This window comes from Pseudorca crassidens, chromosome 11 (genome assembly GCF_039906515.1).
Source record: "Pseudorca crassidens isolate mPseCra1 chromosome 11, mPseCra1.hap1, whole genome shotgun sequence".
Lineage (NCBI taxonomy): Eukaryota > Metazoa > Chordata > Mammalia > Artiodactyla > Delphinidae > Pseudorca > Pseudorca crassidens.
The window spans coordinates 99,740,982-99,768,552 of NC_090306.1; the positions used below are offsets into that span (position 1 = coordinate 99,740,982).

The 27,571-nt window shown below is 56.0% G+C and overlaps 2 protein-coding genes across 6 annotated transcripts; one reads left to right on the top strand and one right to left on the bottom strand.

Moving 5' to 3' along the window:
• On the top strand, positions 1–16,165 carry SERHL2 (serine hydrolase like 2). 3 transcript variants are annotated; one of them, XM_067698296.1, is made up of 12 exons: positions 1–137; positions 960–1,109; positions 1,223–1,336; positions 1,717–1,758; positions 2,182–2,201; positions 2,645–2,719; positions 3,890–3,999; positions 4,365–4,444; positions 10,329–10,363; positions 12,748–12,830; positions 14,678–14,774; positions 15,711–16,165. In XM_067698296.1, the coding sequence occupies exons 1-12, from the start codon at positions 134–136 to the stop codon at positions 15,828–15,830; spliced, it is 930 nt and encodes a 309-aa protein (XP_067554397.1). In that variant the 5' UTR covers positions 1–133; the 3' UTR covers positions 15,831–16,165. The 3 variants fall into 3 exon arrangements, with proteins under 3 accessions (XP_067554397.1, XP_067554396.1, XP_067554398.1); XM_067698295.1 differs by having other exon boundaries at positions 5–143; XM_067698297.1 differs by lacking the exon at positions 1–137 and adding an exon at positions 181–312.
• RRP7A (ribosomal RNA processing 7 homolog A) lies at positions 10,547–23,729 on the bottom strand. Of its 3 annotated transcripts, none has more exons than XM_067698299.1 (7): positions 23,610–23,729; positions 21,841–21,983; positions 19,574–19,699; positions 18,726–18,834; positions 18,309–18,406; positions 17,767–17,965; positions 10,547–16,635 (listed from the first exon to the last, which is right to left on the bottom strand). In XM_067698299.1, the coding sequence occupies exons 1-7, from the start codon at positions 23,680–23,682 to the stop codon at positions 16,550–16,552; spliced, it is 834 nt and encodes a 277-aa protein (XP_067554400.1). In that variant the 5' UTR covers positions 23,683–23,729; the 3' UTR covers positions 10,547–16,549. The 3 variants fall into 3 exon arrangements, with proteins under 3 accessions (XP_067554400.1, XP_067554399.1, XP_067554401.1); XM_067698298.1 differs by having other exon boundaries at positions 18,726–18,843; XM_067698300.1 differs by lacking the exon at positions 21,841–21,983 and having other exon boundaries at positions 18,726–18,843; positions 23,610–23,627.
• Between the last annotated feature and the right edge of the window lie 3,842 nt (positions 23,730–27,571).

The following is a 27,571-nucleotide window of genomic DNA, read 5'->3' on the forward strand; positions in this document are numbered from 1 at the left end:
CGGGGCGGGGCGGGCGGGGCGGGGCGGGGGTCTGGCCGCTGAAGGGCGGAACCCGGAACTCTGGCGTCCCTAGGCGCCAGCGCGACTTAGCTGGATGGAGAGACGGCCGCCTTGAGACCGCGGGACGCGAGCGATGGGTGAAGGTTCCCAGTCCGGGGCCCCCGAGACCGGAGTGTGATGGGGGAGGCCACGTGGGCGCTTCCATCCGCCCACCCACTTACTTGGGACCGCGGGGGGGAGGGGCTCGCCGCCCTCCTGGCGGTAGCAAGTCCTGCGTCCGCAGCCTCTGGAGCAGGCCGAGCCACACCGGCGGTGGGGGGCGCGGGGGGACGGGGGGGGCGGGGACCTGGCCTCACTTGACCTCCCAGGGTTCCGGGAGCCCCAGGTCAGAGAGGCAAATTCGCGGGCGTCTGGAGGTAGGCAGGTCTCAGGCCCGGCCAGGAGAGCCTGAAGGGTGAAAACGTTAGCCCTGGGCGACGGAGGAAGCAGCCCTGACTTGAGCAGGCCGGAGACAGTGTAGTGCCCGGTGGTCGGGACTGGGGCCTGGGGTCGTGCCGCCCGCGCTAAATCCTCGCTCCGCCCCATTCTCTCTGTGTGACCTGGAGAGTGGCCTGCACCTCCCTGTGCCTCAGTTTCTGGGTTTGCGAAGGGACAGAAAAGGAAACTGAGGGTTGAGAGGTTTTACTAACTTGCTCAACGTCACACAGCCAGCAAGTGGCAGAGCCCAGGCCTAGCTAACCCCCCAACCTATTCTAGAAAGTTCTGCTGTGAAGCCCTCCCAAGGTTTTCCTCACCCAGTGGACCCAGCTTAGCTTTCCTCATCTGGCTCTCTCCCCATAACCCCCGGGGGCAGCGCAGGCAGCTGAGCCCCCTGGGTACTGCCAATGCTCTGGACACATTGGGTGTGGATGAGGGGCTCCGGAAGTGCAGGCTCCATGAATGGTCGCTCTGTGTTTCAGGTCTAATCTCAGAGCTGAAGCTCGCTATGCCCTGGGGCCACATTGCTGCCAAAGCCTGGGGCTCCCATAAGAGCCCCCCAGTTCTCTGCCTTCACGGGTGGCTGGACAATGCCAACTCCTTTGACAGACTCATCCCTCTTCTCCCAAAAGGTGGGCGTGAGGCTGAATGGAAGCCAAGGGGTGAGGCAGTGGGACTGCAGGAGAATCAGGAAGGGGAGGTGGCTGACCTAGACGCCTTCCCCTACCCTTTCCCTCTGTCTCAGACTTTTATTACGTTGCCATGGATTTCGGGGGTCATGGGCTGTCATCCCATTATAGCCCAGGTTTCCCGTATGACCACCAAAACTTTGTGAGTGAGGTCCGAAGGGTTGCAGCAGGTGAGTAAGAGACAGAGCCTGTATGTTCATCTCTGTGTGTTGTGGGTGTTTGTGTGTGGGGGGGTGCTCTGGGACATGCCCTCATCCTTGGAGTTGGTTGTGGTGGCCAGGAAGCAACGCTGGCTTGGGCGTGACTTGAGGTCTGGCCCCAGTTCTGCCAGGAATTCATGGGTGACTTTGGGAAAGCTGGAGAGAGCTGGCAAGAAGAGCTCGCTTCCCCCTGCGAGTTCCACCCCTGCTGTGGAACTGGGACTCCTTTAAGTGGGTTTCCTGAGTGGGGCATCCCAGATGCTGGGGAGGGATTTCCAGAGCACAGCGACTGCAGGACAGAGGGTGCGGGGAGGCTGGGCCCATCCAGACCTGGCTCCATGTGTTTTCAGCCCTGAAATGGAACCGTTTTTCCCTCCTGGGCCACAGTTTTGGTGAGTACGCTTTGGCCAAGACCTGACTGGTCTTGGGCTGTGGGGCTGTGAGGAAGGGAGGGGAGTTGGTACACAGGTATCTTTCCCTTGCACTTCTGGAACCGCAAGGGGAGATGGAGGGGGTTCATCAGACATTGACCCTTGGGCACCATGCCCTCTGGCCTCAGGTAGCTCCCCAAGGACACGTGGCCCCGTAGATAGCAGTCTCCGGATCTGATGAGGGAAACAGGGTCATGTCTGATGCAGGGAGCCCGTGGCCCCAGAGAGGGAGCCTCAAGTTTGATAGTGAATGCAGAGCCCGGCCTGCTGGTGGGGGCCAGGAGCCTGGCCCCTGGCTCGGGGCTGGCTCAACCCCTGGGAAGGAGTTTTAGAAGGACTTTGAGAGCTGGGGAATATCAGCTAACTACTCTTTCGTCCCCCCAGGTGGCACTGTGGGTGGAATGGTGAGTAGCTTACAGTGACCGTCCCTGCTCGTGCTCCAGGTGGGTGGGGAGAGCAGGACGACGAAGGGGAACTTGCCTGGAGAGGGGGGTGCCTCCTCGCATCGGGAGTTCCAGGCAGCGTTTTAGTGACTGTGCCAGCTTCCTTTGTAGGCCCGTGATAATCACTGTTGTGAGGGCATTCCTGATGGAGTTAAGTGTTCCAACAGTGCCCATCTCCTCCGTCACAGAGAACCCTGGAGTCCAGCCCCAGGGTCGGGAGCTTGATGCTGAATGCAGACTGGGAGTAGGGGAGAGAAGGGTGCCCTGAAGGGACAGGAGATTCTTGCTGGCCTCTTGGGCAGCACCCTTTCCCCAGCCTAAAACACCAGTGTCCCCACAGGAAAGTGAGTCCCTTTCCCTGCCTACTCTCCCCTTCATCTTTCCCCTTTTGTGTCACATTATAGTTTTCCTGTATCTTCCCTGAGATGGTGGATAAACTTGTCTTGCTGGAATCCTCGCCATTTATCCTGGAAACTAACGTAAGGACAGGGCTTTTCATGCATGCTGTCGCTGGGGAAGACCTGGGTCCGGTCCCAGGTAGTGCCCTCAGCCCTGCCTCCCTCAGTGGGGTGGGAGGAGGTGGCAGAGGGTAGACAAAGGGCCTCAGGGCCCCCCCCCCCCCAGAGGACAGGGTTACGCTACTTACACCCTAGGAGTGGGCAAGGAACAGGGCGTGTGGGCCTGGGTCATCCTTGGGAACCCTGTGTGTGGCCTGGAGTCTGCAGGATGCCAGGTGGGTCACGAGGCGGCAGGGGTGAGAGAGGGTAGAAGCAGTGGGTTGAGGAAGCTCTGGGGGCGCACGATTGGGTGCGCCCACCTGCACTTGTGCTCAGTCAAGTACCTTTGAGCTGTGCACACACTGCACAACTGCACACAGTAGACCTGAGTGTGGACCCGTGGGAAAAGTGCTGACCCCTCTCGCCACCACCACCAATGACAACAACCAGAGCTAACTCTGCATCTGAGTGCTGGCTCTGCCGTTTCCCTGCTCTGTGACCCTAGGCAGGTCACTTTGCCTCTCTGGGCCTCAGTTTCCTCACCTGTAAAATGAGGAGGTTGGAGTAGAGGACTGTGGAGGTGCCCTCCAGCTATGACAGGTGGTCATTCTGTTCCCGAGGGCTCAGCCTCACATGGGTCCTTCATCAGTTTCAGTTCTCTTGTCCGTAAAATGATCACAGATTCCATAAGGGCAAGAACCATAGCTGTCTCTTTACCACCACCTGCCGAGTCCCGGCACACAGTAAGTGCTTGATAAACGTGCGTTGCATGAGCAGAGAGCTCGTAGGTTACTGTGAGGATTCACTGAGACAGCGGTGGCTGCCACTTTTGCTTCTTTACCGGTTTCACCCACTGAGTTGACACACACAGTGCCCCCAGGGGCTTCCTCCATCTTCAACCTGATCCGTCCAGCTGTCCCGGGCCTCAGGCAGGGCTGGGATGGCTGTGACCGAGGCAGTCACAGGGCTAACTGGCAGGGACTGATCCCATGCCGCCGCCCACTGGGTCAGAATGCATCTTGGGCCAGGCGGGTGTGCAGCTGAGGGACTCTTGAGGGTGGAGGGTGGGGCTGGGCGAGGGAGCAGGCCCCTTTGCGTGCGTGCAGCTGGGAGCCCCGCCCTGCCCACCCAGCAGAACCCATGAATCCTTAGGAACTGGAGAACATGCTGAGCTACAAGCGGAAAGCCATAGAGAACATGCTGCAGGTGGAGGCCTCCAAGAAGCCCTCCCAAGTGGTCAGCCCGGAGGAGATGCTGCAGGGGTGGGTGCCGGCGGGTGAGACCGGTAGCGTCAGAGGCCTGGGGGAGCTCTGGACCACGGAGGGAAGAGATCTCTGGGGCACGGAGGAAGCTTCCTTCTCCTACTGGCAAATCCACAGCAAGCCTGCTTCTCCCTGTGCTCACCTGGCGCTCCTTAGCCGCCCCAGCTGGGGCTTGAGCTGCGTTCTCCCCACCCCTCCGCATGCTCTCTGCCCCCCTCTCCACACACACACACCCCCACACCGATGCGAACATCCCCATCGGTACAGGCCTGTGTCCTAGTGGGGTAGCCTTTTCCCTGCCCTCCTCTCCTTTCATCTGGCCTCCCCTGACCCAAGGCATCCAGTGTCCTCCTTGTCTCCCCCAGGTTCCTGAAGAACAACAGTCATGTGGGAGAAGAGTGTGGGAAACTCCTACTGCAGAGAGGAACCACACAGGTGGCCACAGGTAAGGGACTCGCTGTCCAAGGCCGTTGCTTATTGGCACTGTGCTTACTGAGGAATGATGATGGCTGGGCTTTATGGCTGCTTGCTCGGGCCCAGGCATGATACTTAGTGCTTTACAAAAAGTATCTCCTTTAGCGCTCCTACTGCCCTATTTTCATCCCGTTTAAAGCAGGGGAAACTGAGGCTCAGAAGGGCCAAGCGGCTTGTGCCAGGTCAGGCGGCTACTGCCTATCCTGGAAAGCCACGTCCTGTGGGGAGCTTGGTCAGGGGTCTTGGGACTAAATGTTGGGGTACAGCACAGCCCTGCTCTGCTGATCCTGTGTGGTGGGTGCCTGGTGTCCGAGGCTAGGCTTTGAGGACTCCCGTGGGGCAAGCGACTTTGAAGATGGTTTTCCGAATGGAGAAGCGGAGGTGGGGGCACCTCGGCTTTGAAGGTGGTTTTCCGAATGGAGAAGCGGAGGTGGGGGCACCTTGGCTTCAGGGCAGCATCAGGCCTGTGTTTTCTACACTTTATCTCCCAACATATTCATTGAAGAAACCTTTTACTCGGAGTCCGCTCTGTGCCCTGCCCCTTTCGAGGCTGCAGGAGCATGGTGAACCAGAACAGACACCCGCCCTCTCCTGGTGGCCCAGTACCCGGCCAGCACAACTCCAGGGGGCGCCACCCACAAGCGCCCTTGCTGGCAGCGACTGCCCCAGGAACTCAGAGATTGTGGGCAAGCTCCTTCCCACAGTCAGTCTCCCTGGTCTTCTTAGGTGACTTCAGTTTGTAAAGAACCAAACGAGGCAGGGATCAAAACCCAAAATGCCTGTGGGAGCTGAACAAGTTGTGAAATTATGCCGGCTGCTGGGAGTGGGGCCGTGAGAAGTGGTGGGGATTGTGGCACTGAGACCGTGCGCCCTGCAGGAGGGCGGCTCCCAGGGCTTATCACATGGGAACTCGGGGCTCCTGTGGCCAGAATTTCTAGCTGCTCAAAAGGAGCCAGAGGTCTGCTGTGCTGTAATATTTTTTTTGGCCGCACCACGTGGCACGCAGGATCTTAGTTCCCCAACCAGGGATCAAACTCATGCCCCCTGCAGTGGCAGCGCAGAGTCTTAACCACTGGACCGCCAGGGAAGTCCCTGCTGTGTTGTAATGTTTCTCAGAAGTTGCCAACACACCATTAGGTCAAGTGCAATATACCTAAGGAGTTTGGAGACCCGTTCTTGTCTTGGTTACCGTCTCTGAGCGTTTGTCTGGCCCTTCCTGCAAATCCATCATGGAGGAGGGAGGTCGATGGCAGAGGGCGTGGGCCCCAGCTTCCCTGATGTGCTGGTACAGATGGCGGGCCAGAGGGGCCCCCGTGCAGAAGTGGGCTAATCCAGAATTAGACCTGCACCTGGCCTGGGAAGCCGATTTGGCCAGCCCAGGGTCACATGAAACAGTGAGCAGAGGTCCGCTGAGCCACTTGTCAAGGGGGTGGGCAGAGGGGGTGGGAGGGGTGGGCAGTGGGCAGGCGGCTGGATCGTTGTGTCGGGCCCAGCCCCTCCGCAGCAGTGTGGCCCTTTGAGGCCCGGGGTTAACCTAAAAGAAGACCAAGCAGCCTCCCAGACCCAAGTGGGCGGGGTGACAGCGGGGGAGCCGGCATTCCAGGACCCTCCTGAGCCCGTTCCCTCAGGCCCCAGAGCCTCCGAGAGCCCCCATTCCGTTCTGGAGCTGCACACACCTCCGTCATCCAACCCCATACCCCCCAACTCTGAATTCCTTCCCTAGGGCTGCCGTCACAAAGTCCCACAGATGGGGCAGCTTCAACAGCAGACGTTTACGTTTACTGTCTCACTGTTTCAGAGGCCAGAAGCCAAGGCCAGAGCGCTGGCAGGGCTGTGACAGGCTGTCCGTGCCTGTCTCCTGGCTTCTGGTGGCCTCAGGTGTTCCTTGGCTCATGTGTGACCCTCTCCCCACGTCTTCACAGAGTGTGAGGTGAGAGCGCTTTAGAAAAAACAGCGGGTAAGGGGCTCAGGATGTTCAGTAGAAGGGCCTGGGTTGGCCTTGTGGAGAAGGTGACTCCTGAATCCCATGATGCAGATGAGCTGCCGGCAAGGGCTTGGTGCACGAGCTCCATCAGGCTTGTGGGAGAAACGAGGCTGTGAGCCAGGGCGAGGAGGGAGGCCAGCTCCTATCTTATCTACCTCTTATCTGCGTTCCCATCACAGCCCTGGCCCAGGCCTTCGAAATGAGGTCAACGTGTTAGTGTTAGCGTTAGCGTGAAGGAGGGAAGGTCCAGCTCCGGGTGGGGTTAATGACCAAGGACTGTCTGTTGTCAGTATCCACCGCCTGCAGCCGGCCCACCATGGGGGTGCTCAGACCCTGTCACAGGCTGGGCTGCCCTGGGGCTGTGGGCATGATTTCTTTTGACTTGCGCAGTTTAAACACAACAATTTGGCACGACGGGGATTTTGAATAGGTTGCTCATATTTAGAATAGAGAGAGTTTATGTAAAAATGGAGATTTCCGGTTTCTTTTGAAAAATGGCAACACCTGGCAGCACATTCTGCCTTCCGCATAGGCAAGAACAGCTGCGCGGAGACCCTGCTGTGTGCGAGCGGGCGCTGCACCCACTCTGCCCAGCCTCTGCGGTGAGTCCGTGACCTTGGCAGGTCCCAGCAGAGGAAGCGGGTGGTGCACCCACCATCCTGATACCTCCCGGTATCCACCAACACAGAGGCTGTCCAAACTCAGAGATTTTTATGGGGGCTTTATCACATAGGCGTGAATGATGGTTAACCCAGGCTCTAGCCGCTCTCCCTTCCCCGAAGGGCCGGGCTGGAAGTTCCACGTTCCTAATCATGGCTTGATCTTTCTGGTGACCAGCCCCTATCCTGAAGCCATCAAGAACCCACCAAGGGTCACCTCATTAGAACAAAAGACACTCCTATCGCTCAGGAAATTCCAAGGGATTTAGGAGCTCTGTGTCAGAGATCAAATGTTCAGACAGAAGATGCTTCTTGCACTTTCACCACTTTAGGAAATAACAACAGTTTTTAGGAGCTCTGGCTAGGAGCCAAGGACCAGGACTAAAATATATGTTTTGTTACATCACAGTGTCACAGTCCCTAACTGTTGGCAGGGAAGTGGGAAGTCTATGGTCCTGATAATATCTCCTGCGTTCAAGACCATTTCATTTTTTAAAATTATTTGTTTAATTATTTATTTATTAATTTTTGGCTGCGTTGGGGCATCATTGCTGCGTGCGGGCCTTCTCTAGTTGCCGCGAGCAGGGGCTACTCTTCGTTGCGGTGTGCGGGCTTCTCATTGCGGTGGCTTCTCTTGTCGTGGAGCACGGGCTCTAGGCGCACAGGCTTCAGCAGTTGTGGCACGAGGGCTCAGCAGTCGTGGCTCGCAGGCTCTAGCGCGCAGGCTCAGTAGTTGTGGTGCACGGGCTTAGTTGTTCCACGGCATGTCGAATCTTCCTGGACCAGGGCTCAAACCCGTGTCCCCTGCATTGGCAGGCGGATTCTTAACCACTACGCCACCAGGGAAGCCCCTGGACTCCTTATTTAAGTGACATCTGCGCTGGCCCACTGGTCTGAGAAACACCATTCCTGCCCTCATAAAGGTCATTGTCACAGGAGAGGCAGACAGAAAAGCAGCCAGCTGCGGGAGTGCCTGGGGCCACGTCAGGATGTGTCAGGTGGAAGCAGGCTTGAAAAGAGCTGGAGGACTTGACCACAGGGAGGAGCAATTCTTAGGGCAGAGAAAACAGCACGATGGGGGTCCCCAATACCTGGGGGGTCACCCCACCCCCAAGAAAACCCCCTTTTTAAGTCTTTTCACATCCTCTCAGCACCTGAAACCCAGGCCTGGAGGAAGGAAGAGGGCAGTGAGCCTGGGAGTAGGGGCACCCAGGGGCCACCCCTGGTCCTGCACATGCAGCAGGGCCAGTCATCTGTGCAGGGAGGTCGTGGCCGGAGCTGAAGGCAGCCCAGAAGCCTCAGCCACGGTTTGATCAGGCTGAGATGACCTAGTAGTGTGGAAACCAGAAAACCTTCCAACGACATGGTCCTTCTAAGTATTTTGAGTCACAGATGTCTAAGAACCTCTATCAACAATTAGCTGTGGGGCTTCCCTGGTAGCGCAGTGGTTAAGAATCCGCCTGCCAATGCAGGGGACACGGGTTCGAGCCCTGGTCCGGGAAGATCCCACATGCCGTGGAGCAACTAAGCCCGTGAGCCACAACTACTGAGCCTGTGCTCTAGAGCCCACGAGCCATAACTACTAAGCCCGTACGCCACAACTACTGGATCCCACGTGCCTGGTGCCCGTGCTCCACAACAAGAGAAGCCACTGAAACAACGAAGAGTAGCCCCCGCTCGCCGCAACTAGAGAAAGCCCGCGCACAGCAGCAAAGACCCAACACAGCCAAAAATAAATAAATTAAATAAATAAATTTAAAAAAAAAAAGAGCTGTGAATTAAAAAGAGACCAAACCCCTTTTTGTCCTGGAAGATATGATCTAGCAGAGGGTAAATGATAGAGTGCATTAGAAAGTGTCGGGAGGGACTTCCCTGGTGGTCCAGTGGTTAAGAATCCACCTTCCAATGCAGGGGATGCGGGTTTGATCCCTCGTCGGGGAACTAATATCCTACATGCCATGGGGCAGCTAAGCCTGCGCCACAACTACTGAGCCAACATGCCGTGGAGCCCGTGAGTCACAACTAGAGAGAAGCCTGCGCACCACGATGAAGATCCCAGGTGCAGCAGCTGAGACCCGATGCAGCCAAATAATAAATACTAAAGAAAGAAAGAAAGTGCTGGGAGTTACGGAGAGAAATAAATCAGCGGGGGATGGAGGGGCTCTGGTAAGATGTTTGTGGGTGTAAAGGGGAGGTCCAGGAGGCCTGGCTGGGATGGTGGCATTTGAGCAAAGGTGTGTAGGGAGGAGGGAGCAGCCTTGCTTCTCCTGGCCGGCGCGTTCTCCTGGGGTGACCCACGTCACCGTATCATCTCCCTTTCTCACTCCCTGCGCTGCTCACATCAGGCAGCCTCCAGGGTCTGAGATTCTGTGACCTCCCTGAGACCCTGCAGCCCTTTTTTTTTGTTTTTTTTTAGTATTTATTTATGCATGCATGCTGCGCCGGGTCTTAGTTGCGGCACGTGGGAGTTCCGTTGTGGCACACGGGCTTCTTAGTTGCCGTATGTGGACTCTTAGTTGCGGTACGTGGACTCTTAGTTGCAGCATGCAGACTTTTAGTTGTGGCAGGCATGTGGGATCTAGTTCTCCGACCAGGGATCGAACCCGGGCCCCTTGCATTGGGAGCACGGAGTCTTATCCACTAAACCACCAGGGAAGTCCCCTGGCAGCCCTTCCTTGAGGAGACATTGCCCAGGCGGGAACTGCTGGGTGTCCATCCTCATTAGGTGAGGCCAAGTTGCCCCCACTGGGACCGTGGCAGAGAGCCCAGCTGGAGCTGGGACGACCCAGGCCTCTCAACCCCTCCAGCCTTTCTTTTTTGGCTCGATTTCTCTCCAGCAAGTGAGGATGCGATCCTTAGCTCTTAGGCACTTCCTGGTGCTTAAAGATCCGAGTGAACATTTTAAGGTTCTCAGAGATGAGACTGCGATGCCGGGTGGGTAATTGTCCCACCACCGTCATTCTGTGCTGCCCTCTGGGATGGCCGGGGAGGCACCTGCATGGGCGTTCCTGTCCGTGGCAGGGTAGCTGTGGGCAAGCTCTGCTCTGGCTGAACCCCAAGAGGATGTTGGGGGTGGTCTCTGCGGGTCCAGGTTGAAGAAATGAGCCCTGGCTGCACGGGGCCCAGGGTCCCAGGGGAGCCGAGCTGAGTTCCCCCCGCCCCCTGCCCCCTGACAGGCGGCGCTGAGGCCATGTCTCCATGCTTCCTTCCAGGTCTGTTTCTGAACAGAGATCGGAGGATCACTAGGGTGAGTGCTGCTGTCTTCCCACCCTTCACAGTGTGCCTGTCAGCTTTTTTCTTTTTCTTTTTTTATGGTAGTAAAATATACATAGTATGATATTTATGCTATATGTAAATTCTGTGCCCAGTAATCCCAGTCCTAGATATGTGCCCGGCAACAGTGTGTGCTGTGCGCTCCATAAGACATGTATGAGAACATTCCTGGCAGCTTTATTCATCATAGCCCCAAAGGAGGAATCACCCAAATGTCCATCAACAATAGAATGCATAAACTGTTACACATTCATACAATGGAACACCACACAGGAATGAAAAAAGCACAGTTACAGAGCAAAAGAAGCCCAAACCAAAAAAGAACACAATGATTCTATGTATGTGAAGTTCAAAAAGTGGCAAAATTGATCTAGGGGGGTGCCCTTGGAGAAAACCCCTGAAGGGAGCCTGCTGGGTGCTGAGGGGTTCCAGGCCTTCATCCGGGTCATGGCTGCACGGCCGCATCCGTATGTCAAAGGCCATAATGGGCTGACACCCAGGTCTGTGGACTTTGCTGTAAGTTATACTTGAATTACAAAAGAAAAATACAGATCTGAGGATGTAAGTGGACTAGGAAAAGGAGGTCAAAGGAGAGATAGAGAGGAAGAGAAAAAAGAAGCCAGAGGGACTTCCCTGGTGGCGCAGTGGTTAAGAATCCACCTGCCAATGCAGAGGACACAGGTTTGAGCCCTGGTCCGGGAAGATCCCACATGCCACGGAGCAACTAAGTCCGTGCACCACAACTACTGAGCCTGCCCTCTAGAGCCCGCGAGCCACAACTACTGAGCCCACGTGCCACAACAGCTGAAGCCTGCGCGCCTAGAGCCCGTGCTCTGCAGCAAGAGAAGCCACCGCAATGAGAAGCCCGCACACCTCAATGAAGAGTAGCCCCCGCTCGCCGCAACTAGAGAAAGCCCGCGCGCAGCAACGAAGACCCAATGCAGCCAAAACATAAATAAATTAATTAAAAAAACGAGGCTGAGAAGCTGGGGTAGGAGGAGGTGAGGGGCAGTTCACGCCTGAGCTGAGTCCTGGCACCACCTCCTGTTAGCTGTTGACTGTGACATAGGGACTTAGCGTTTCTGATCCTTCGGGGAGGAGATAATGTGTGACGTGTCTGGGTCCTCAGTAAATGCTCATTCATTGGGCCTCGTGGTTGATAGGGGAGCCTCTGCTTCTGGAAAAGCCCCTGAGGTCACTGTGGCCCGAGGGGCAGGAGGTGGCTGGGAGGGAGGGGTTAGTGCAGAACGACGACAGTAAGTGGCTGAGCAGGCAGCTGTGTGCCTGTGTCTTCACAGGAGTCGTAGCTTCATCGTGATGCTGTAGCACAGCGCGACAGTCAGTCCGTATGGGAGCTCTCTTGAATTAACCCGCTCAGTACACGCTCACTGAGCCCCGCCTCTGTCGCGCCGTGTGCCGAGAGCTGTGAACACAGAGAAAATCCTGAGAGCTGCTGCCCTCAGAGGCTTCTTGGCCTAGAGCGGCACAGTTCAATAGAAGTACAATGTGAGCTCGTGTTAATGTCACATCTTCTAGTGGCCGTATGAACAGTGAAAACAGGTGAAATCAACTTTAATAATATTTTCTAACTCAGTGTATCCAAGGTGTTACCACTTCAGCATGTAATCAACATAAAAAACTATTGAGATATTTGACACACTGTTTTCTTACACTAAGTCTTCGAAATCCAGTGTGCAGTTTACACCTACAGTGTGTCTCAGGCTGGACTAGCCCCATTTCAAGCTCTCAGTAGCCACAGATGGCGGCTGTTACCGTGTGGACAGTATAGACCTAGACCTCTTAAGTGGTCCTAAGACGGGGAGGTCAGGGCTGTGATGGAGGCCAGCAGTGGCTGCGGAGACACCAAGGTGCACTCTTTCTGCACTGTGGCCTAAGCAGGTTTCTTTCTCATGGAAACAGTCGGTGGAGGTAAGTGGGCTGTGCTTGCCGAGAGTCCAGAGCCCAGGCTGGCTGGGCAGCGTTACAGGGCAGCCCGTGGACCGGGAAAGGAGGTGTGGAGGGGCCACGCCTCAGTCCCAAACCTAAGCCCAGAAGTAGCCCAGGTCACTTGTCTGCATTTAGTTGCATGGCCACACCTGGCTGAGGGGAGTCTGGGACATGTCTAGCTGGGCAACCATGAGCCCAGGAAGAGGGAGAACAGATTTGGAGGTGGAGGGGGGAAGTCTCTGGCCTGAGGGAGTTAAAGCCCTCTGTTGAGGCAGTGATACAGTTGGGCAGTGGGCTTGGTCCTGGTTAGGTGGCCAAAGGGGCCCCCACTGTTCCCAAGGGAGACCGGTTTCTGCCCCCGGCAATGCCAGAGCCTTGTGGTGAGAATTCTCTGGGGTTTTGTCTCTGCAGCCAGAGTATTACTTCAATTTCATCAGCAGGGAGCTGTTTGTGCATTCCATCAGGAAGCTGCAGGCCCGCGTCCTGTTCATCAAGTAAGTCTGAACCAAGCGCCCCAGACGGACGTGAGTGCCAGGAATCTCCAGGTCTCCTGGTGTGAGACCTCTCCGCCATCTTTCTTGGGCAGCCCCCCGGCCGCTGGTGTGTGGAAGGCAGGCAAGGCAGTGGGAGGGCTTGGGCAGCTGGGGATGGGAAAGGACTGCACCACACTTTTCAGCAGGTGTCTGTATCTGTGGGGGGCACGCCCAGGTAAGGCAGAGAGACTGGCAGACACTGGAGTCTGGCCCTTGCCCTCCCCAGTCCTCCAGCCACCCTGGGCCCCTGACATCCCCAGACCTACACTGCTCCTGTCTGCTGTCCTCCCTTCCCCCACCTGCTAGCCAGAAGCCATCCACTGCCTCTGGGTGCCACAGCACAGTGAACATCCTTTGGTGTGGCTTAGGTGCCACCACCCACTCCACTGCAGCCATCCTGGACTGGCAGGAACTGTGACTTCCAGGGACACATCTGCCGAGCACAGGGGTTTAGAAGGCATGGACTCGATAGGGGCAGATCCAGACCACAGTGAGATACACTGCACACCCCTAGGATGGCCAGACTCTAAAAGTGAGATAACAAGTGTTGGTGAGGATGCGGAGAAACTAGAACCCTTGCATGCTGCTGTAGGATTGTAAACTTTTTTTGTTGTTTTTAAATGGCTGCATTGGGTCTTCGTTGCTGCGCACGGGCTTCCTGTAGTTGCGGTGAGCGGGGGCTACTCTTCGTGGCGGTGCGTGGGCTTCTCATTGTGGTGGCTTCTCTTGTTGCAGAGCACGGGCTCTAGGTGCGCGGGCTTCAGTAGTTGCAGCGCGTGGGCTCTAGGGCGTGCGGGCTTCAGTAGTTGTGGCGCACGGGCTTAGTTGCTCTGTGGCATGCGGGATCTTCCCGGACCAGGGCTCAAACCCATGTCCCCTGCATTGGCAGGCGGATTCTTAACCACTGTGCCACCAGGGAAGCCCCTGGTATTGTAAAATGGTGCAGCCGCTTTGGAAAAGTCTGGCAGTTTCTCAAGCCATTAAATTACCATGACCCCGCAGTTCCACTCCCAGGTGTGTTTCCAGCATCTGTGCACACAACAGCTTGTACTGATGGCACACAGCAGCATCTTTCCTGATCGAACGAATAGTGTTGGAGGCAACCCAGATGTCCATCAATGGACAGATAAGCAAAACATGCTCCATCCACACAACGGACTCTTGTTCAGTGACAAGCGGAATGAAGCACTGATACACACTGTGACATGGACGGACCTTGACAACATTAGGCTAATTGAAAGAAGCCAGGCACAGGAGTCCAGGGAGCGTATGATTCCATCCACATGCAAGTCCAAATAGGGAAACATACAGAGACAAGGCCGATCAGTGGTTGTGTAAGACAGGGAGCTCTATGTGGAAACTGTAGGTGCGGGACTTTCTGTTGTTGTTGAGGTGGTTAATTATGTTCTAAAATTGACAGTGGTGATGCTTGCACAACTCTGAATATACCAAAATCCACGGAATTGTACACTTTAAATGGGTGAAATTATCTCCAGAAAGCTGCTAAAAGAGAAAGAGAACGCACGGACTCTGAGCCTGTTCAGATCCCAGCTCCGCCATTCAGTGGCTGTGACCATGACCAGGTCCCCTGAGATAAACCTGAATTGCTTCACTTGAGCAGGCCTCAGTGAGCTGTGAGTGCCTGCGGGGACCGAATAACTCAATCCTGAATTAAACCTGGGCTCCAAGGGACCCAGCTGTGGGAAGATTGGAGGGACGCCCAGGCTGGTCTCAGAGCCTGGAGCCCAGGGCTGGGGGAGAGTGTGCAAGGAGGTGGTCCCAGATGAACCTTTCTTCCTGTTTCCCAGAGCAACCCAAGGGTTTTACGATCTGAGGAGAGAGAATGATGCCAACACGGAGCTCGTGCTATTCGTGACCAGCTCACTGAGATCCACCCTGAAAGAGGTGGGTACGTAGGGCTCAGGGCAGCTGGGCTCCAGGAGGGGCTGCCAGGCCGCCCCGGGCTCCAGCTCACCCATCTCTTCTCTTTTCTTGCACTGGGACCTCTGGTCTGGCCCTAGGTCTAACAGGTGACCCCCAGGAGCTACCAGACCTCACTCCCTGCTGCGGTCCCTGGAGACCTGGGGGGGGGGTCACATAAATCAGCACAGAAAGCAGACTTCTCATTGGCAGAATCTCCTGGCTTTATTGTCCTCACATATTCCCTGCGCCACACCCAACTCAGCACTGCCACGATTTCCTAGGGTCCCACACGGGAACAGATGACCAGTCTCATCAGTGGGTGCTGGCCTCTCAGTTGGAGGGCTGGGACATGTGCTGTGACTTTGCCCTTTGCCTGGGTTCCTGGGAGCACCTGGCATTTTATGACCATCATCCACCATAAACACCTGACCCTGGGGCCTGTGCAGACGACTGGGTGTCACTAGAGGGAAGCCCGTGTGGCTGGCTGGCCAACTGCAGTGCCTTCCTGCCTTGTCGGCCTTTCTCCCGAGCAAGGGCGAGTTTGAAAGGCTGATGGTCTATTCCTTTTGCAAGTGGACCTTATAAGATGCTCAGAACCAGCAGCAGCCCCAACTACCAGCCCCCTCCCCAGCCTAGCTCTACAACTTCAGCTCAGAATGGCCTAGAACCCCAGGGTTTGGGCTCTTCCCTCCCAGACAGGCCTTTCTCACTGGTTTTGAGCCAGGCCCTGACACCCCCCAGGGGGTGCTGTGACTGACTGGGGCCCGCGAGGCCACGGGTCAGGCACTGCCAAGGCTCCTGTGGTGGACACTTGGAACCACTGGGAGGCAGCAGGCCGTGGGAAAGCCCCAGTGCGCCAGAGGGGCCCGCAGAGCCCTCCACTGGATCATCTCACCACGTGTCCCCTCCCTTCCCCAGAGGTTCCAGTACGAGCAAGTCCCCGGCAACCACTATGTCCACATGAACCAACCCCAGCACATGGCTGGTATCATCAGCTCCTTTTTACAGAGCAAGGAGAGGATCCCAGCCCACCTGTAGCCCTGGGCCAGGGGCTACAGACGCCTGCTCAGCCCCCGATTCCCAGCTCCCAAGCCCAGGCCAGGCGTGGTGGGGACAGGGCCCCCTGGTCCTGAAGACCAGCGTGGCCGGAAGAGAATCCTGTGGCAGAGCCGGCGGTGGGGGGGACGGGGGGGCGGATACAAGATTCTGACGCTAACATCTGTGACTTCAAGGGGGAGACGGTGTCTGGGTGTGGGAGTTACCTGTTTTGTGACTGGGTAGCAGGCAGAGGGAGGGGCTGGGATAGGCCCACCGGCCTTTTGTAGCCTTCTCTTGCCGCCCAGCTGGATGAAAAATAAAATGTTCTTGTATTCCTTCTGCGTTTGAGGCTGTCTCACTGCCCATGGGGCTTCTCCGTTAGGCGGAAGGGGAGAACACAGCAGACACTTAGCCCTAAGAGGAGAGTCCAGAGACAGGCTGGGGACAGAGCCCATGACAGGGAAGGAGCCACTTCCTGGGCCAGTGGCTTCCGGAGTCCAGGTCCTTGCGCCGGGCCCCAGGACTGCCGAAGCACAGGAGCCAAGGGGTGACACTGTTCTGTACCCCACATGACGTGGGCTCAGATCTCTGGGGCTGACGTGTGGTCCCTCAGCCTGGGCACGGCTGCTGAGATGAGTGTTGCAGGCCCTGTGTCCTCGCTGGCCACGCACTGCCACCCAGTCCCCACCCCTCTCCACGGGGCCCGCGGGGGGTGAGGCTCAGTAGGGTCGGAACTTGCGCTGGGCCCGCATCAGCTCGATCCTCTGCTTGTCCTCCTGGAACTTCTTGCGCAGCTGCGCGAGATCTGGGGCGAGAGGGGGTAAGACGAGACAGGGCCGGGATCAGACAGGCCAGGCGGAAGCTGCCCCCGCTGCCCCCCACTCACGAGGGCAGCAGCCCCTCCCTCAGTCCCCACTCCCCGCTGGGGGCGCTCCGCACGGCCGCCCCCCTCCCCCGTCGCCTCTGCGGTGGGAACCGGAACCAGACTGCAGCCCAGTCGGAGGGCAGAGGCTGAAGTGGAGCAGAAGGGACACCAGAGGTTTCAGGCAGAAAATTCACCAGGTCGAAGAGAAAGCAGAGAAAGCCAAAAGGCACTTGCCCCCTTACTACCCCGCCTCCAACACGCCCCCCAAGGTGAAGGAAGAAGGTTCTGGGGCTGCTGGGAGACCCCCGGGACACCTCTCCCAGCCCCTCCTCACGGCAGCTATCAGGCCGGGGGCGCGTGTCAGGAATAAGGGGCCTCCACCTCGAGACTGCCACAGAATACATGCGGCGACTCCGGTCACCGGTCGGGACGCCGGGTGTGGGGTTTTGAGCCCAAGGGCGGGGAGGCTGGTGGAGGCCCGTCAGGCGGGGCCAGAGGAGCGCAGAGTGAAGGAGCGGTGGGCACGGTGTGGGCAGGAGCAGTGAGGCAGGTGAGGGCGTGGTGTGACCAGGCGGCGGGGTCAGGGCCTCCCCCGTGCAAGGCCAGGACCCTCTCCCGGGTCCACGGGGAAGCCGTCCTGCCAGCAGGAGACCAGGCAGCCCGGGCAGCGAGCTCGGCGTCATAGCCCCCGAGAGCAGCCACAGGTGGTCAGGGGCTCCCTCTGCGTGTGGCCACCCTCTGCGTGTGGCTCCTTGCCGGAGGCTGACAAGGGCCTGGAGGTGGGGCCTATATCCCAGGTGCCTGTGCAGCCTCAATACCCAGAGGCACCCGCAGCTGCCTCGGGAGCAACAGGGAGCCCACGACACGGGGACGCTGCCAGGCTGGGACCATAACCCCAGAGCCTGTTAGGAAGTCTGCGCCCAAGAACGCCCTACCCGCCCGCAGGCCTGGCGCCTGCCGTCAGGAGCTCCGTGTCTGGCCAGGGCTGGCAGAGCGGCCACAAGACCGCGTCCACAGCCTGGGCGCCCAGGGCAGGGGGCCGAAGGACAGGGGCCTGGGGCGCGCCCTTACGCTCCATCTTGGTCTCGCGGTGCTGCCAGGCATAGAAGTTGAGCAGCTCCTTGCGTGCACGCTTCCGCTTCTCCCTCTCCAGCACCCGCAGGCTGGCCGCCTCCGTCCTCGGGAGCACCGGCCGCCGGCCGCGGCGGGTCACCTTCACCCAGCCCTCCTCGTCAGGGACCCCTTCCTCCTCCTTGGCCTTAGCCTCCTCCTGCAAAGAACGTAGCCCTGGGATGGGCAGGTGCCTGGGAGCCGCCCTGCGGCCCCAGGAGCACCTCACCTCCCCCTCTCCGCTCTCCCTCCCGTGCCCAGGACCGCCCTGGCGCCGCTCACACGCACCCAGCACTGTGTGAGCGGCTGAGTGTGGGGGAAGGGCGGGGGGCAGACGTGCCAACGCTGCCTCCTCCTCCACCCTCGACCGTCCTTTCCCTAGAGACCATTCCTCCTTTCCCTAGAGACCATTCCGAGACTAGATGTTACCCAGCCAGGAGGCCCAGGGCTCAGCAGAGAGAGAGGAGCCTGGACTCCACCAGCTGCCCGTGTGGAAGCCCCACCTCAGCCATCTTCTCGTCGTACGTCTCCATGAACGTGTCCACCTCGACTCTCAGGGCCTCGGGGTCCGGCACGGAGTCTGCGTAGTCTCTGATCCACTCTGAGGGAGGAGGGAGAGAGAGAGACGGATTCCAGGCCCGCCCCTCGGGGCCCCGCCCAGGACCTTGCAGGCCAGGTGGGATCTTCTTGCACAGGCCGTGGGGAGGGAGACTCGTGGGCCAGGGTTCGGGGCGTGAGGAAGAGCCTAGTGGTGGCAAGCTGGGCCCTCACCTATGCCCACCCCGAGTGCCAAGCTCAAGCCTCCCACACCTGCTCTGAGGGCGAGGGGACACGGCAGACGCCAGCCCACAAAGCTCCCCTCCCCGACCCAGGGCCCAGGGCCCAGGAAGGAGGCGCCCGCTGGCACCCGAGGTACTGACTGTGAACGCCGCTCTTCACAGGGTGACTCTCTGTTGAGACCAGCAGAGGGCCCTTCAGGGCCAAGGCAGCTGACACCGCACGTGGCTTCTGGAACACCACGTAGGCCACCTGGAACCCCTGGGAGGGGGAGAGATGTCAGTGCCAGGAGCCTTCCCATCCTCCCAGCCATCCCAGGCCTGGCCCAAGGGCTCCCCCCTGCCCTCAGCCTGACTTGTCGCGGGGCCGGGGGAGATGTGCTGGGCTGTTCCTGAACGTGAAGGTAACCAGGAGGTTGTTCTAATCCAGGGGAGGGGCGGCCACACTCCTAGTTATGCAACTTCTGCTAAAAATGACCCGATCCCACCTCTTCACCAGGGAGAGGTGAGACACTCAGGACTTTTGTTCCAGGTGTGGGAGGGACTCAGGGAAGAGCGTGTCTCCCTGGGCCAGGAGTGGACAGACAGATGGGGCGCTTACTAGTTCAAACTCCACTAAACGGGAGGAGGTGTGGACTCAAGGCACACAGGGAAACGAGGCCCAGGCCACCAAGCCTAAGAAAGAATTGACCTCAATGCGGGACGCAGCGGGTGGCTCAGGGAGGCCCCTTGGGCAGTGAGCAGAGATGCCCCTGAGCCTTCACCCAGGACAATGGAAAGAGCCAGACAGGACACGGCAAATCTGGGAAAGGAGTGGAAGCTGTTTACCTGACAGCCCTCCTAGACCACACAGGCCAGGACTGGCCTGAGCACAGGGAACGCTTGCAAGTCCCACTGCCACCCCTGACACCACCTTCCCCTTACACACTGGGGACACTGCCCTGGCCCGACCCACACCATCCTTCAAGCAGACCCCAGGAGTGGAGGCTCACAGGAACTGGCTTGGGGTGAAAGAACTTTGACTTTGGCTCCTTTGGGCTCTCAGCAAGATCCGGCTTCTCCTGTAACTCCACCGACTGGACAGGGCCGCAGGGGGACAGCAGGCGGGACAGGCACTCCTGCCGCGGCCGGAGAGAAGCACAGTATGAGCGGCTACAGGGCCTTTCTGGAGCCTCCCTCTGCCCTGGGCAGCACTGCCAGGGGACCGGGGCCCAGAAGGTCTCGGAGTCCAACCTGGGGGCCTGCACAGACGGCCTGGGCAAGCCACCACCTCCTCAACACCACCTCCTCACAACCCCGGCCCCCCATGGCCCCAGACAGCAACCTTGTGAATTTTCATGTTCAAAGCTGTGGGTAAAAAGTCCACTGGCCGGGGACTTAGGAGGGAGGACACAGAGGTGAGACAAAATTCAGGTATAAGCTTTTTGGCTTTATGACAGGACCCTGCTGGAAGCACGTGCCCAGGATACGCTTGGTCTGTTCCTGAAAGGGATTTCTCCGTTTCAAAGTGAATGATCCGGGACTTCCCTGGTGGCGCAGTGGTTAAGAATCCACCTGCCAATGCAGGGGACACGGGTTCGAGCCCTGGTTTGGGAAGATCCCACATGCTGCGGAGCAACTAAGCCCGTGCGCCACAACTACTGAGCCTGCGCTCTAGAGCCCACAAGCCACAACTACTGAAGCCCGCGCCTAGAGCCCGTGCTCCGCAACAAGAGAAGCCACCGCAATGAGAAGCCCGCTCACTGCAACTAGAGAAAGCCTGCGCGCAGCAACAAAGACCCAACGCAGTCAAAAATAAATAAATAATAAAATAAATTTAAAAAAAAAAAAGTGAATGATCCGTAAAGTAGGAGTGGGTTCTCAACTTTTTAAAAAAATTATTACAAGAACAGGTGGGACATTTTTACTTGTATTCTGAGTACTCTGATTTTATACGAAAACCAACTAAGTTTTACTACCTGAATCAGCCATTTAAAAAGAGTTAAATCTGGGAATTCCCTGGCTGTCTAGTGATTAGGGCTCCATGCGTCCACTGCAGGGGGCACAGGTTCAATCCCTGGTTGGGGAACTAAGATCCCACATGCCGCGAGGCACAGCCGGAAAAAAAAAAAAAAAAGAGTTAAATCTACTCCGTTGGAATGAGGATGCTGGTTATCCTTGGTGGGGGGAGGGGCATGACGGGACTTCTGGGGGTGCGGGTGATGTTCTGTTTCTCCACCTGGGTACTGATGACACAGGTTTACTCAGTTTGTGAAATGCAGTGAGTGCTACACTTGGGTCCAGGCCCTTCTCCATACATACACTAGTCTTCAGGAAAGGTTAAAAATGACACCCTCTCCTCTCACTGTTACTTCTTCTCTTTAACTGTAGAGGAATCTTTTAGAAATTAGTATTTCTTTTCTGTAAAAAAACATCGAAAATCCAGCAATTCCCTTAATTTCTCTTCTGTAAAATAATGAAATACTAAATTTAACAGCTTTTGTGAAAAAAAATTAACAGACATGTCTGCATAGTAGACACAGAGGTAATTTTATTTTCTTCTACTTTTCCTATTTTTTACTATGGACATGTATCAGATTTTTATTTTTTTTAACATTTATTTATCTATTTGGTTGTGCTGGGTCTTAGCTGCGGCACGAGGGATCTTCGTTGTGGCATGCAGACTCTTAGTTGCAGCATGCGGGATCTAGTTCCCCAACCAGAGATCGAACCTGGGCCCCTGCACTGGGAGCACGGAGTCTTAACCACTGGACCACCAGGGAAGTCCCGTCCCTCAATTTTTTTTAAAAAATACAATGATTATGTTGTCAGATGTCACACAAGTAGTTGGCACAACTTTCACAATACTCAAAAAAAATGTTTGAGAACATGTGTCTCTGTCTTCGTATGGAATTATGGTAGACAGAGACAGTTATGCATCGATCGCTTTAAGCAACAGAACATTTCAGCTGTATTATTAACAGTACCTGCAATGGACATGTATCAATTTTATAATCAGGGGAAAAAAATACATAACTCAAACAATTCTGGGTAACATACAAAAAGCTCTGGGTTCCCTAGGGAATTATATTTTTTACAACACACCTTTAAAAGGCCAATCTCCTGTCACAAGAGAGGCAGCCTTACAGATACCACCCCTCAGGGCTTCAGTTAGCTGTTTCCACTGCACCACTAAGGACTTGGTGGGGGGCCCATAGGAGCCCAGCTCTGCCTGGAGCCCCCGCCCCAGGCTCAGGCTCCCTCCCAGACACCAGTTTACCTCTGTGCAGTATGGGGGCACATTGAGGACAAAAAGGGTCCGTTTCTGAGGCCAGGAAGACTTGGTGCCTTCTCGAACTTTGTGCTCTCTCACATAGAGGTAATGAGAAGACTGCTGCTTTTCAGAGAATTTGATGGGAATGGCTGGAAGGAAAATGGGGACGGGGAGGGACAGCATGAAAGTCAGGTTCAGGCTGTCTGTTTCCAGTCCTGTGTGTCTGTCTGTCCATCCATCCTTCACTGAGCCCTTCCCCTAGGCAAGGCCTGTGCAGAGTATTATGCAGGCTGGGAGGGTGAACAGATAATCTGCCCAGAAAGGGCTCCCAAGCTTGCAGGAGAGAGAATGTGAACAGGATGCGAAAGGAGAGAAGTTTCAACTCCGCTGCTCTTGGGGTAAACAGCCAAGTCCTTACCGTGGCCGCCTCTGCAGCCTCTTCTCACCCCACCCTCCCCCCTCCACACCACATGCTGGCCCCTCCGGCCTCCTCTCTGTTCCTCCAATAAGCCAGGGCCTCACACATGCTCTCCCCTTCCTGAAACATCAACCCTCGTCCTTCCACCCATCCTTCAGGTTTTCACTTCACTTCCTCAGGAGACCCTTACACGCCAGGTTAGATCCACCTGCTCTGCGCCTTCTTACCTTCTCTCACGGTCTCTATGTCTCTATTTGTGTGATTTTTTTTGGCCACACCATGGCATGCGGTATCTTAGTTCCGCGACCAGGGATCGAACCCGTGCCCCCTGCAGTGGAAGCACGGAGTCCTAACCACTGGACCGCCAGGGGAGTCCCTTGTGCGATGATCAGGCCGATAGCTGGCATTCCCATAAACTTTAACCCTCATCAAGCTAAGGACTGTTCTGCTTTTCTCACCACCTTCTTCAGAGCACAGTGAGGATACAGTTGCAACCCCTGCGCTCAGGAAGCTCACATGGTGAAGGCAGAAAAGGACAAGAAGTAAGCATGTAACAAGGTCGTATCAAATAGGAAGGAAACACACAGAGTGAGGTAGTGCAGGGTGATGGGTGGCAGAAGCCTGAGGACAGGCTATCGATCGGGACCAGCTCTTCGAGGAAGAAACATTAAAGCTTAGACCAGAATGACAGGAAGCCGTGGAACAGCGCAGAGCGGTCTGAGGAAGAAGACCCAGTAAGTTACAAAAACGCTGAGGGTGTAAATAGCTTGTTGCCTCAGAGGAACAGAAAGACAGAGCTGTAGGTCAGTAGGAGCCAGGCTATGCGGGGCCACGCAGTCAATGCCGGGAAGTGTGGACCTTGTTTTAGGTGCTAACTTTAGCCTCTGGAGGGAGTTCAGTGCGTACGGGCGTGTGAGGCAAGCTCTGATTTAAATATGACTTTAGAAAGAACATTCTGGCTCCTGGGTGGAAAACGGAAGGCAGGAGAACCAGTGCGGAGGGCAGGCCAGGTGAGCGCTGAGGGGGCTGGACTAGGAACTGCAAAGGGGAGCTGGTAAGCGGACGGGCGCACCTCAGGGGGAGAGTGTAGACGGACGCGGGTTCGCGCTGGGAGAGTGTAGACAGAGGTGGCTTCACTCAAGGGAAGCGTTAACCAAACTAGGCTCGTCCCGGGCGAGTGGAGCCAGATGGAAACAGGGCGCCGCGTGGGTCTTGGGGGGCCCCGGGCCTCACAACCTTCCGGGCCTCATGTCCAACTGTGTGGCTGCTCCTGGGGGCCCAGAGCCACTGCCGACCCCGAGCCTCCTGCCGACGAAGCCTGGCCGTCCCCCCGGCCCCGCGTCCCGCAGCCCCTCACCTGAGTAGCCCGGCGGGCTCAGAATCCCCTTCTCAGACTCCCGCGCCGCACGCTTCCTGCCGCGCGCCACCATCTTGCCAACCGGAAGCCGCGGCGGCCGCTGGGAGTTGTAGTTCGGCTCAGGGAGCCGTTTCCGTGACGACGGCACTGCCTGGGGGCCCCGCCCCTCGGTTCCAGGCCCGCCTATCCCGGCCCCTACTCCCCGACCCCCCCGCCCACTCCCTCCCGCCGTCCTCCCAGGGCGCCACCTTCATTTGCTCGGATTAAAGTCTGCGCGTGAATGTGGGGGTAAATTCCGTAGAGCTGGGCCGCTCACGGGTGCGACCTCTACTTTCCGTTCATTCATTAATCCATTCCACAAATAGCAGTGAATACTCCTGGCACTGTCCTCAGCGCTAGAGATACAGGGGTGAAATAAAATAGAGCCTTCCCAGAGTTTATTTTCTAACGAGGGAAAGAAACCATGACCACAGGGACTTCTCTGGTGGTTCAGTGAGTAAAACTCTGCGCCCCCAATGCAGCAGGCCCAGGTTCAATCCCTGGTCGGGGAACTAGATCCCGCATGCATGTCACAACTAAAGATCCCGCATGCCGTAATGAAGACCCGGCGCACCCAAAAATAAACAAATAATTTGAAAAATTATAATAATAAAAAAGAAACCAGTAAACATCTAAGAAGCAACATATAAAGCACACGCATCAGTGCAAAGTGCGGGGAGTGTGGTGAGAGAAGGTGTTGTCATTTTAAATAAGACGAAGCCCTCATTGAAGTGACATTTGAACAAAATACTGAAGGAGGTGGGGGAGCAGGGCCTTCAGGTGAAGAGATTCTGGGCAGAGGGAACTGGCGAGGGGCCCTGAGGCTGGAGCCTACCTGGTGTGGTAGAGAAGTAGCAGAGAGCACAGGGAGCCAGAGGAAGAATAAGTCAGGGGGTAGGGGGCTTGGTGGGTCAGGTAGGATCGGGTAGGCCACTGGAAGCACTTTAACTGTTACTCTAAGTGTGATGGGGGCCACTGTGGGATTTTGAGCAGAGAGGAGTCACTGTATTACAGTTAGACTGTGGGGGGCAAGGGCAGCAGCGGGGTTGTTTAGGACACCATCGCAATAATCTGGGGGAAAGATGATGGCTTGGTCACCAAGGAAGTAGTAGTGGAGGTGGTGAGAAGTAGTTGGATTCTGGGTATGTTCTGAATAATTCCAATGGGATTTGATGACCGATCGGGTATGCAGTGTGAGAAAAAAGAGAGATCCAGGACTACTGCCAGGTTTCAGTGTCTGAGCAACTAGAAGAATGGTGTTGTCATTTACTGAGATGGGAAGACTGTAGGAGAGGTGGGCTTGGAGCAGGAAAGGGTGGGCAGATCTGGACTTTGCTGTGGACCACGTTGAGATGCCCATTAGACATCCCAGGGGAGAGGTCAGGTGGGCAGAGAGATATGAAACTGAAGATCACAGAAGAGGTCTGACTTGGGAAATACATGTGGGAGCTAGTGATGTACAGATGTTATTGAAAGCTATGAGAGAGGGTGTCATCACCCAGGGAGTGAATGTAGACAGAGGAGAGAAGTCCAAGGACTCTATTTATCTGATGACCAAAGGCCCACTCAGACCATGTACCCAACTCCCCTTGAAATTTCCAGTATTCCCCTTGTCCCAGTGTACAGTTACTTCTTGGAAGTGGCTGTGGGTCCCTTTGTGGAAGGCCTGGTGGAATTGCTACTACAAATGTTTGCTCTGGCATTATAACATTCTTCTCAAGGGAACCCAGCCTCCCTTTCAATCAGTGACCTCTGGGTCTGAGGACTGACTTGGGCCTGGAAACTGGATGAGGGGTTGAAATTTTTTCCATTAGCAGCTGGCGTTAGCCTCCTGTTTACTTGTTTTCCCTCTTTCTTTGATGATAAGAGTCAAGAAATATCATGGTTGCCATAGTCCCTGGGAATACCATGGTCTGCGAGCCATCAGCACAGAACCCTGCAGGCCCACGCTCCCTGGCCGCCGCTTGGCCTTGCTCCCGTTCTGGTAGTTACATCAACCCCAGCCTCTGCTCTCTGGAATCCTGTCATCCCCACTGACCTCTGGGAGCCCAGCTCCAAGGTACTGTCCACCCCTCTGGCCTCAGAGGCAGCCCCCCGAGCCCCCTGTGGCATCAGTGATCCTCACTCGTGCATCCCTTGTGCTTGAGTGAAGGCAGCTCCTGTGGGGCCTCTGAGCATGCAGCCAGCTGGGTTCTCTGGTCTTACGTCCACCTCTGAGCCTTTTGGTCCCTTCTCAATACCCTGCCAAGATCGTCCTGTTACCTCCCTCTTATTTAGTGGGGCCACCATTTCTTCCACACTTCAAGGAGCCATCTCAGTGGCATGTCAGGACTGGCTCCAGGGCTCTTGCCAGATCACATCCTGAGCCTCGGGGGAGTGGCTCCATGTCTGTAAACCCTCCCTCACCCAACCTAATATTCTGCTCTCTTCCCACTGGAGCCCTCAAGACCCACCTTGGACATGGTCTTGTTCTGCTGGCACATCTCGGCCAGTTTCTGCAGCCAGTGTGGGGAATCATCTCAGTTCTCTCATGGCAGGGGCAGGACTTCCCCAGTTGGGCTGTGGGGAGACTCGATCATAATTATTGGTCCAGAAGCAAAGAGGGAATTTAGGGGAGCAGATCTTGAGGAGGGAAAGCATTGCTTCAAGTCTTCTACCTTAGGGGGTGTATTAGTCAGGGCTCTCCAGAGAACAAGAACCAGGAGGATATAGAGATAGATAGATAGATAGATAGATAGATGATAGATAGATAGATGATAGATAGATAGAAAGAAGAGATTTATTATAAAAATTGGCTCATGTGATTATGGAGGCCAAGAAGCTCCATGATCGGCTGTCTGCAAGCTGGTGGTTTGGTTAAGTCTGTGTGTGGAGGTCTGAGAACCAGAAGCGCGGATGTCTGAGGGCAGAAGAAGATGGATGTCCCAGCTCAAGCAAAGGGAGCCAATTTACCCTTCCTTTGCCTTTTTGTTCTGTTTGGACCCCCAACAGACTAGGTGATGCCCACCCACACTGGTGAGGGCCATGTCTTATCCAGGCTACCAATTCAAATGCTGATCTATACTGGACACACCCTCACAGACACACCCAGAAAGAATTTGTTTACCAGTTATCTGGGCTCCCTTATCCCTGTCAAGCTGACAGACAGAATTAACAATCACAGGGAGCTCCCTGCTGGCCTAGTGGTTGGGATTCTGGGCTTTCATTGCTGGGGTCCAGGTTTGGTCCCAGGTCAGGGAATTGAGGTCCCGCAAGCCTCATGGGAAAAAAAAAAAAAGAATTAACCATCACAGGGGGGACTTTGCGTGGTCTCCAGGTAAGAGGCTGCTATTCTTAAGCAAGAGGGAATGGGCCACTTCTACTGGCTCAGGGGGTTAATGGGAATCTGGGGTTCAAGATCCTTAAGCCCATCTACCAGATGTCCCCCTGCTAGGTTTCAGTGTCCCACTCCTTCCCTTCTGTGACCATAACTGGAGCACAGGCTTTAGCAGAGTCATCTTTTTGGCCTGCTTCAGAACTCCACTCTTCTCAGGCAGGTTCTGGGCCTTCACCAGTACAGGCTGCAGTAGACAAGAGTCTTTAAACACTGATATTGAAACCTCCTGGCTTTCACACTGGGCCATGGATTGATAAATGTCTGTCCTGAGCCTGTTATTTTCTCCCTCAGCACATCATTGCCACTTAATAATAATCAAGTTCACTTTCCATATAAATTACCATTGCCCCATGTATCTCAAATGTTAGCGACATTGCCTAAGCCAGTGTACCCCCTTCTCCAATGTGCCCCATCCCAGGGCAGAAGAGATGAGTCTTAGTAATTATGAGATTCAGCATGCCAAGTGTTATCACAACAAGTTTCAGCTAGCTGTTGCTGCATAACAAATTTCCCCACAACTTAACTGCTCAAAACAATAGCTGTTTTA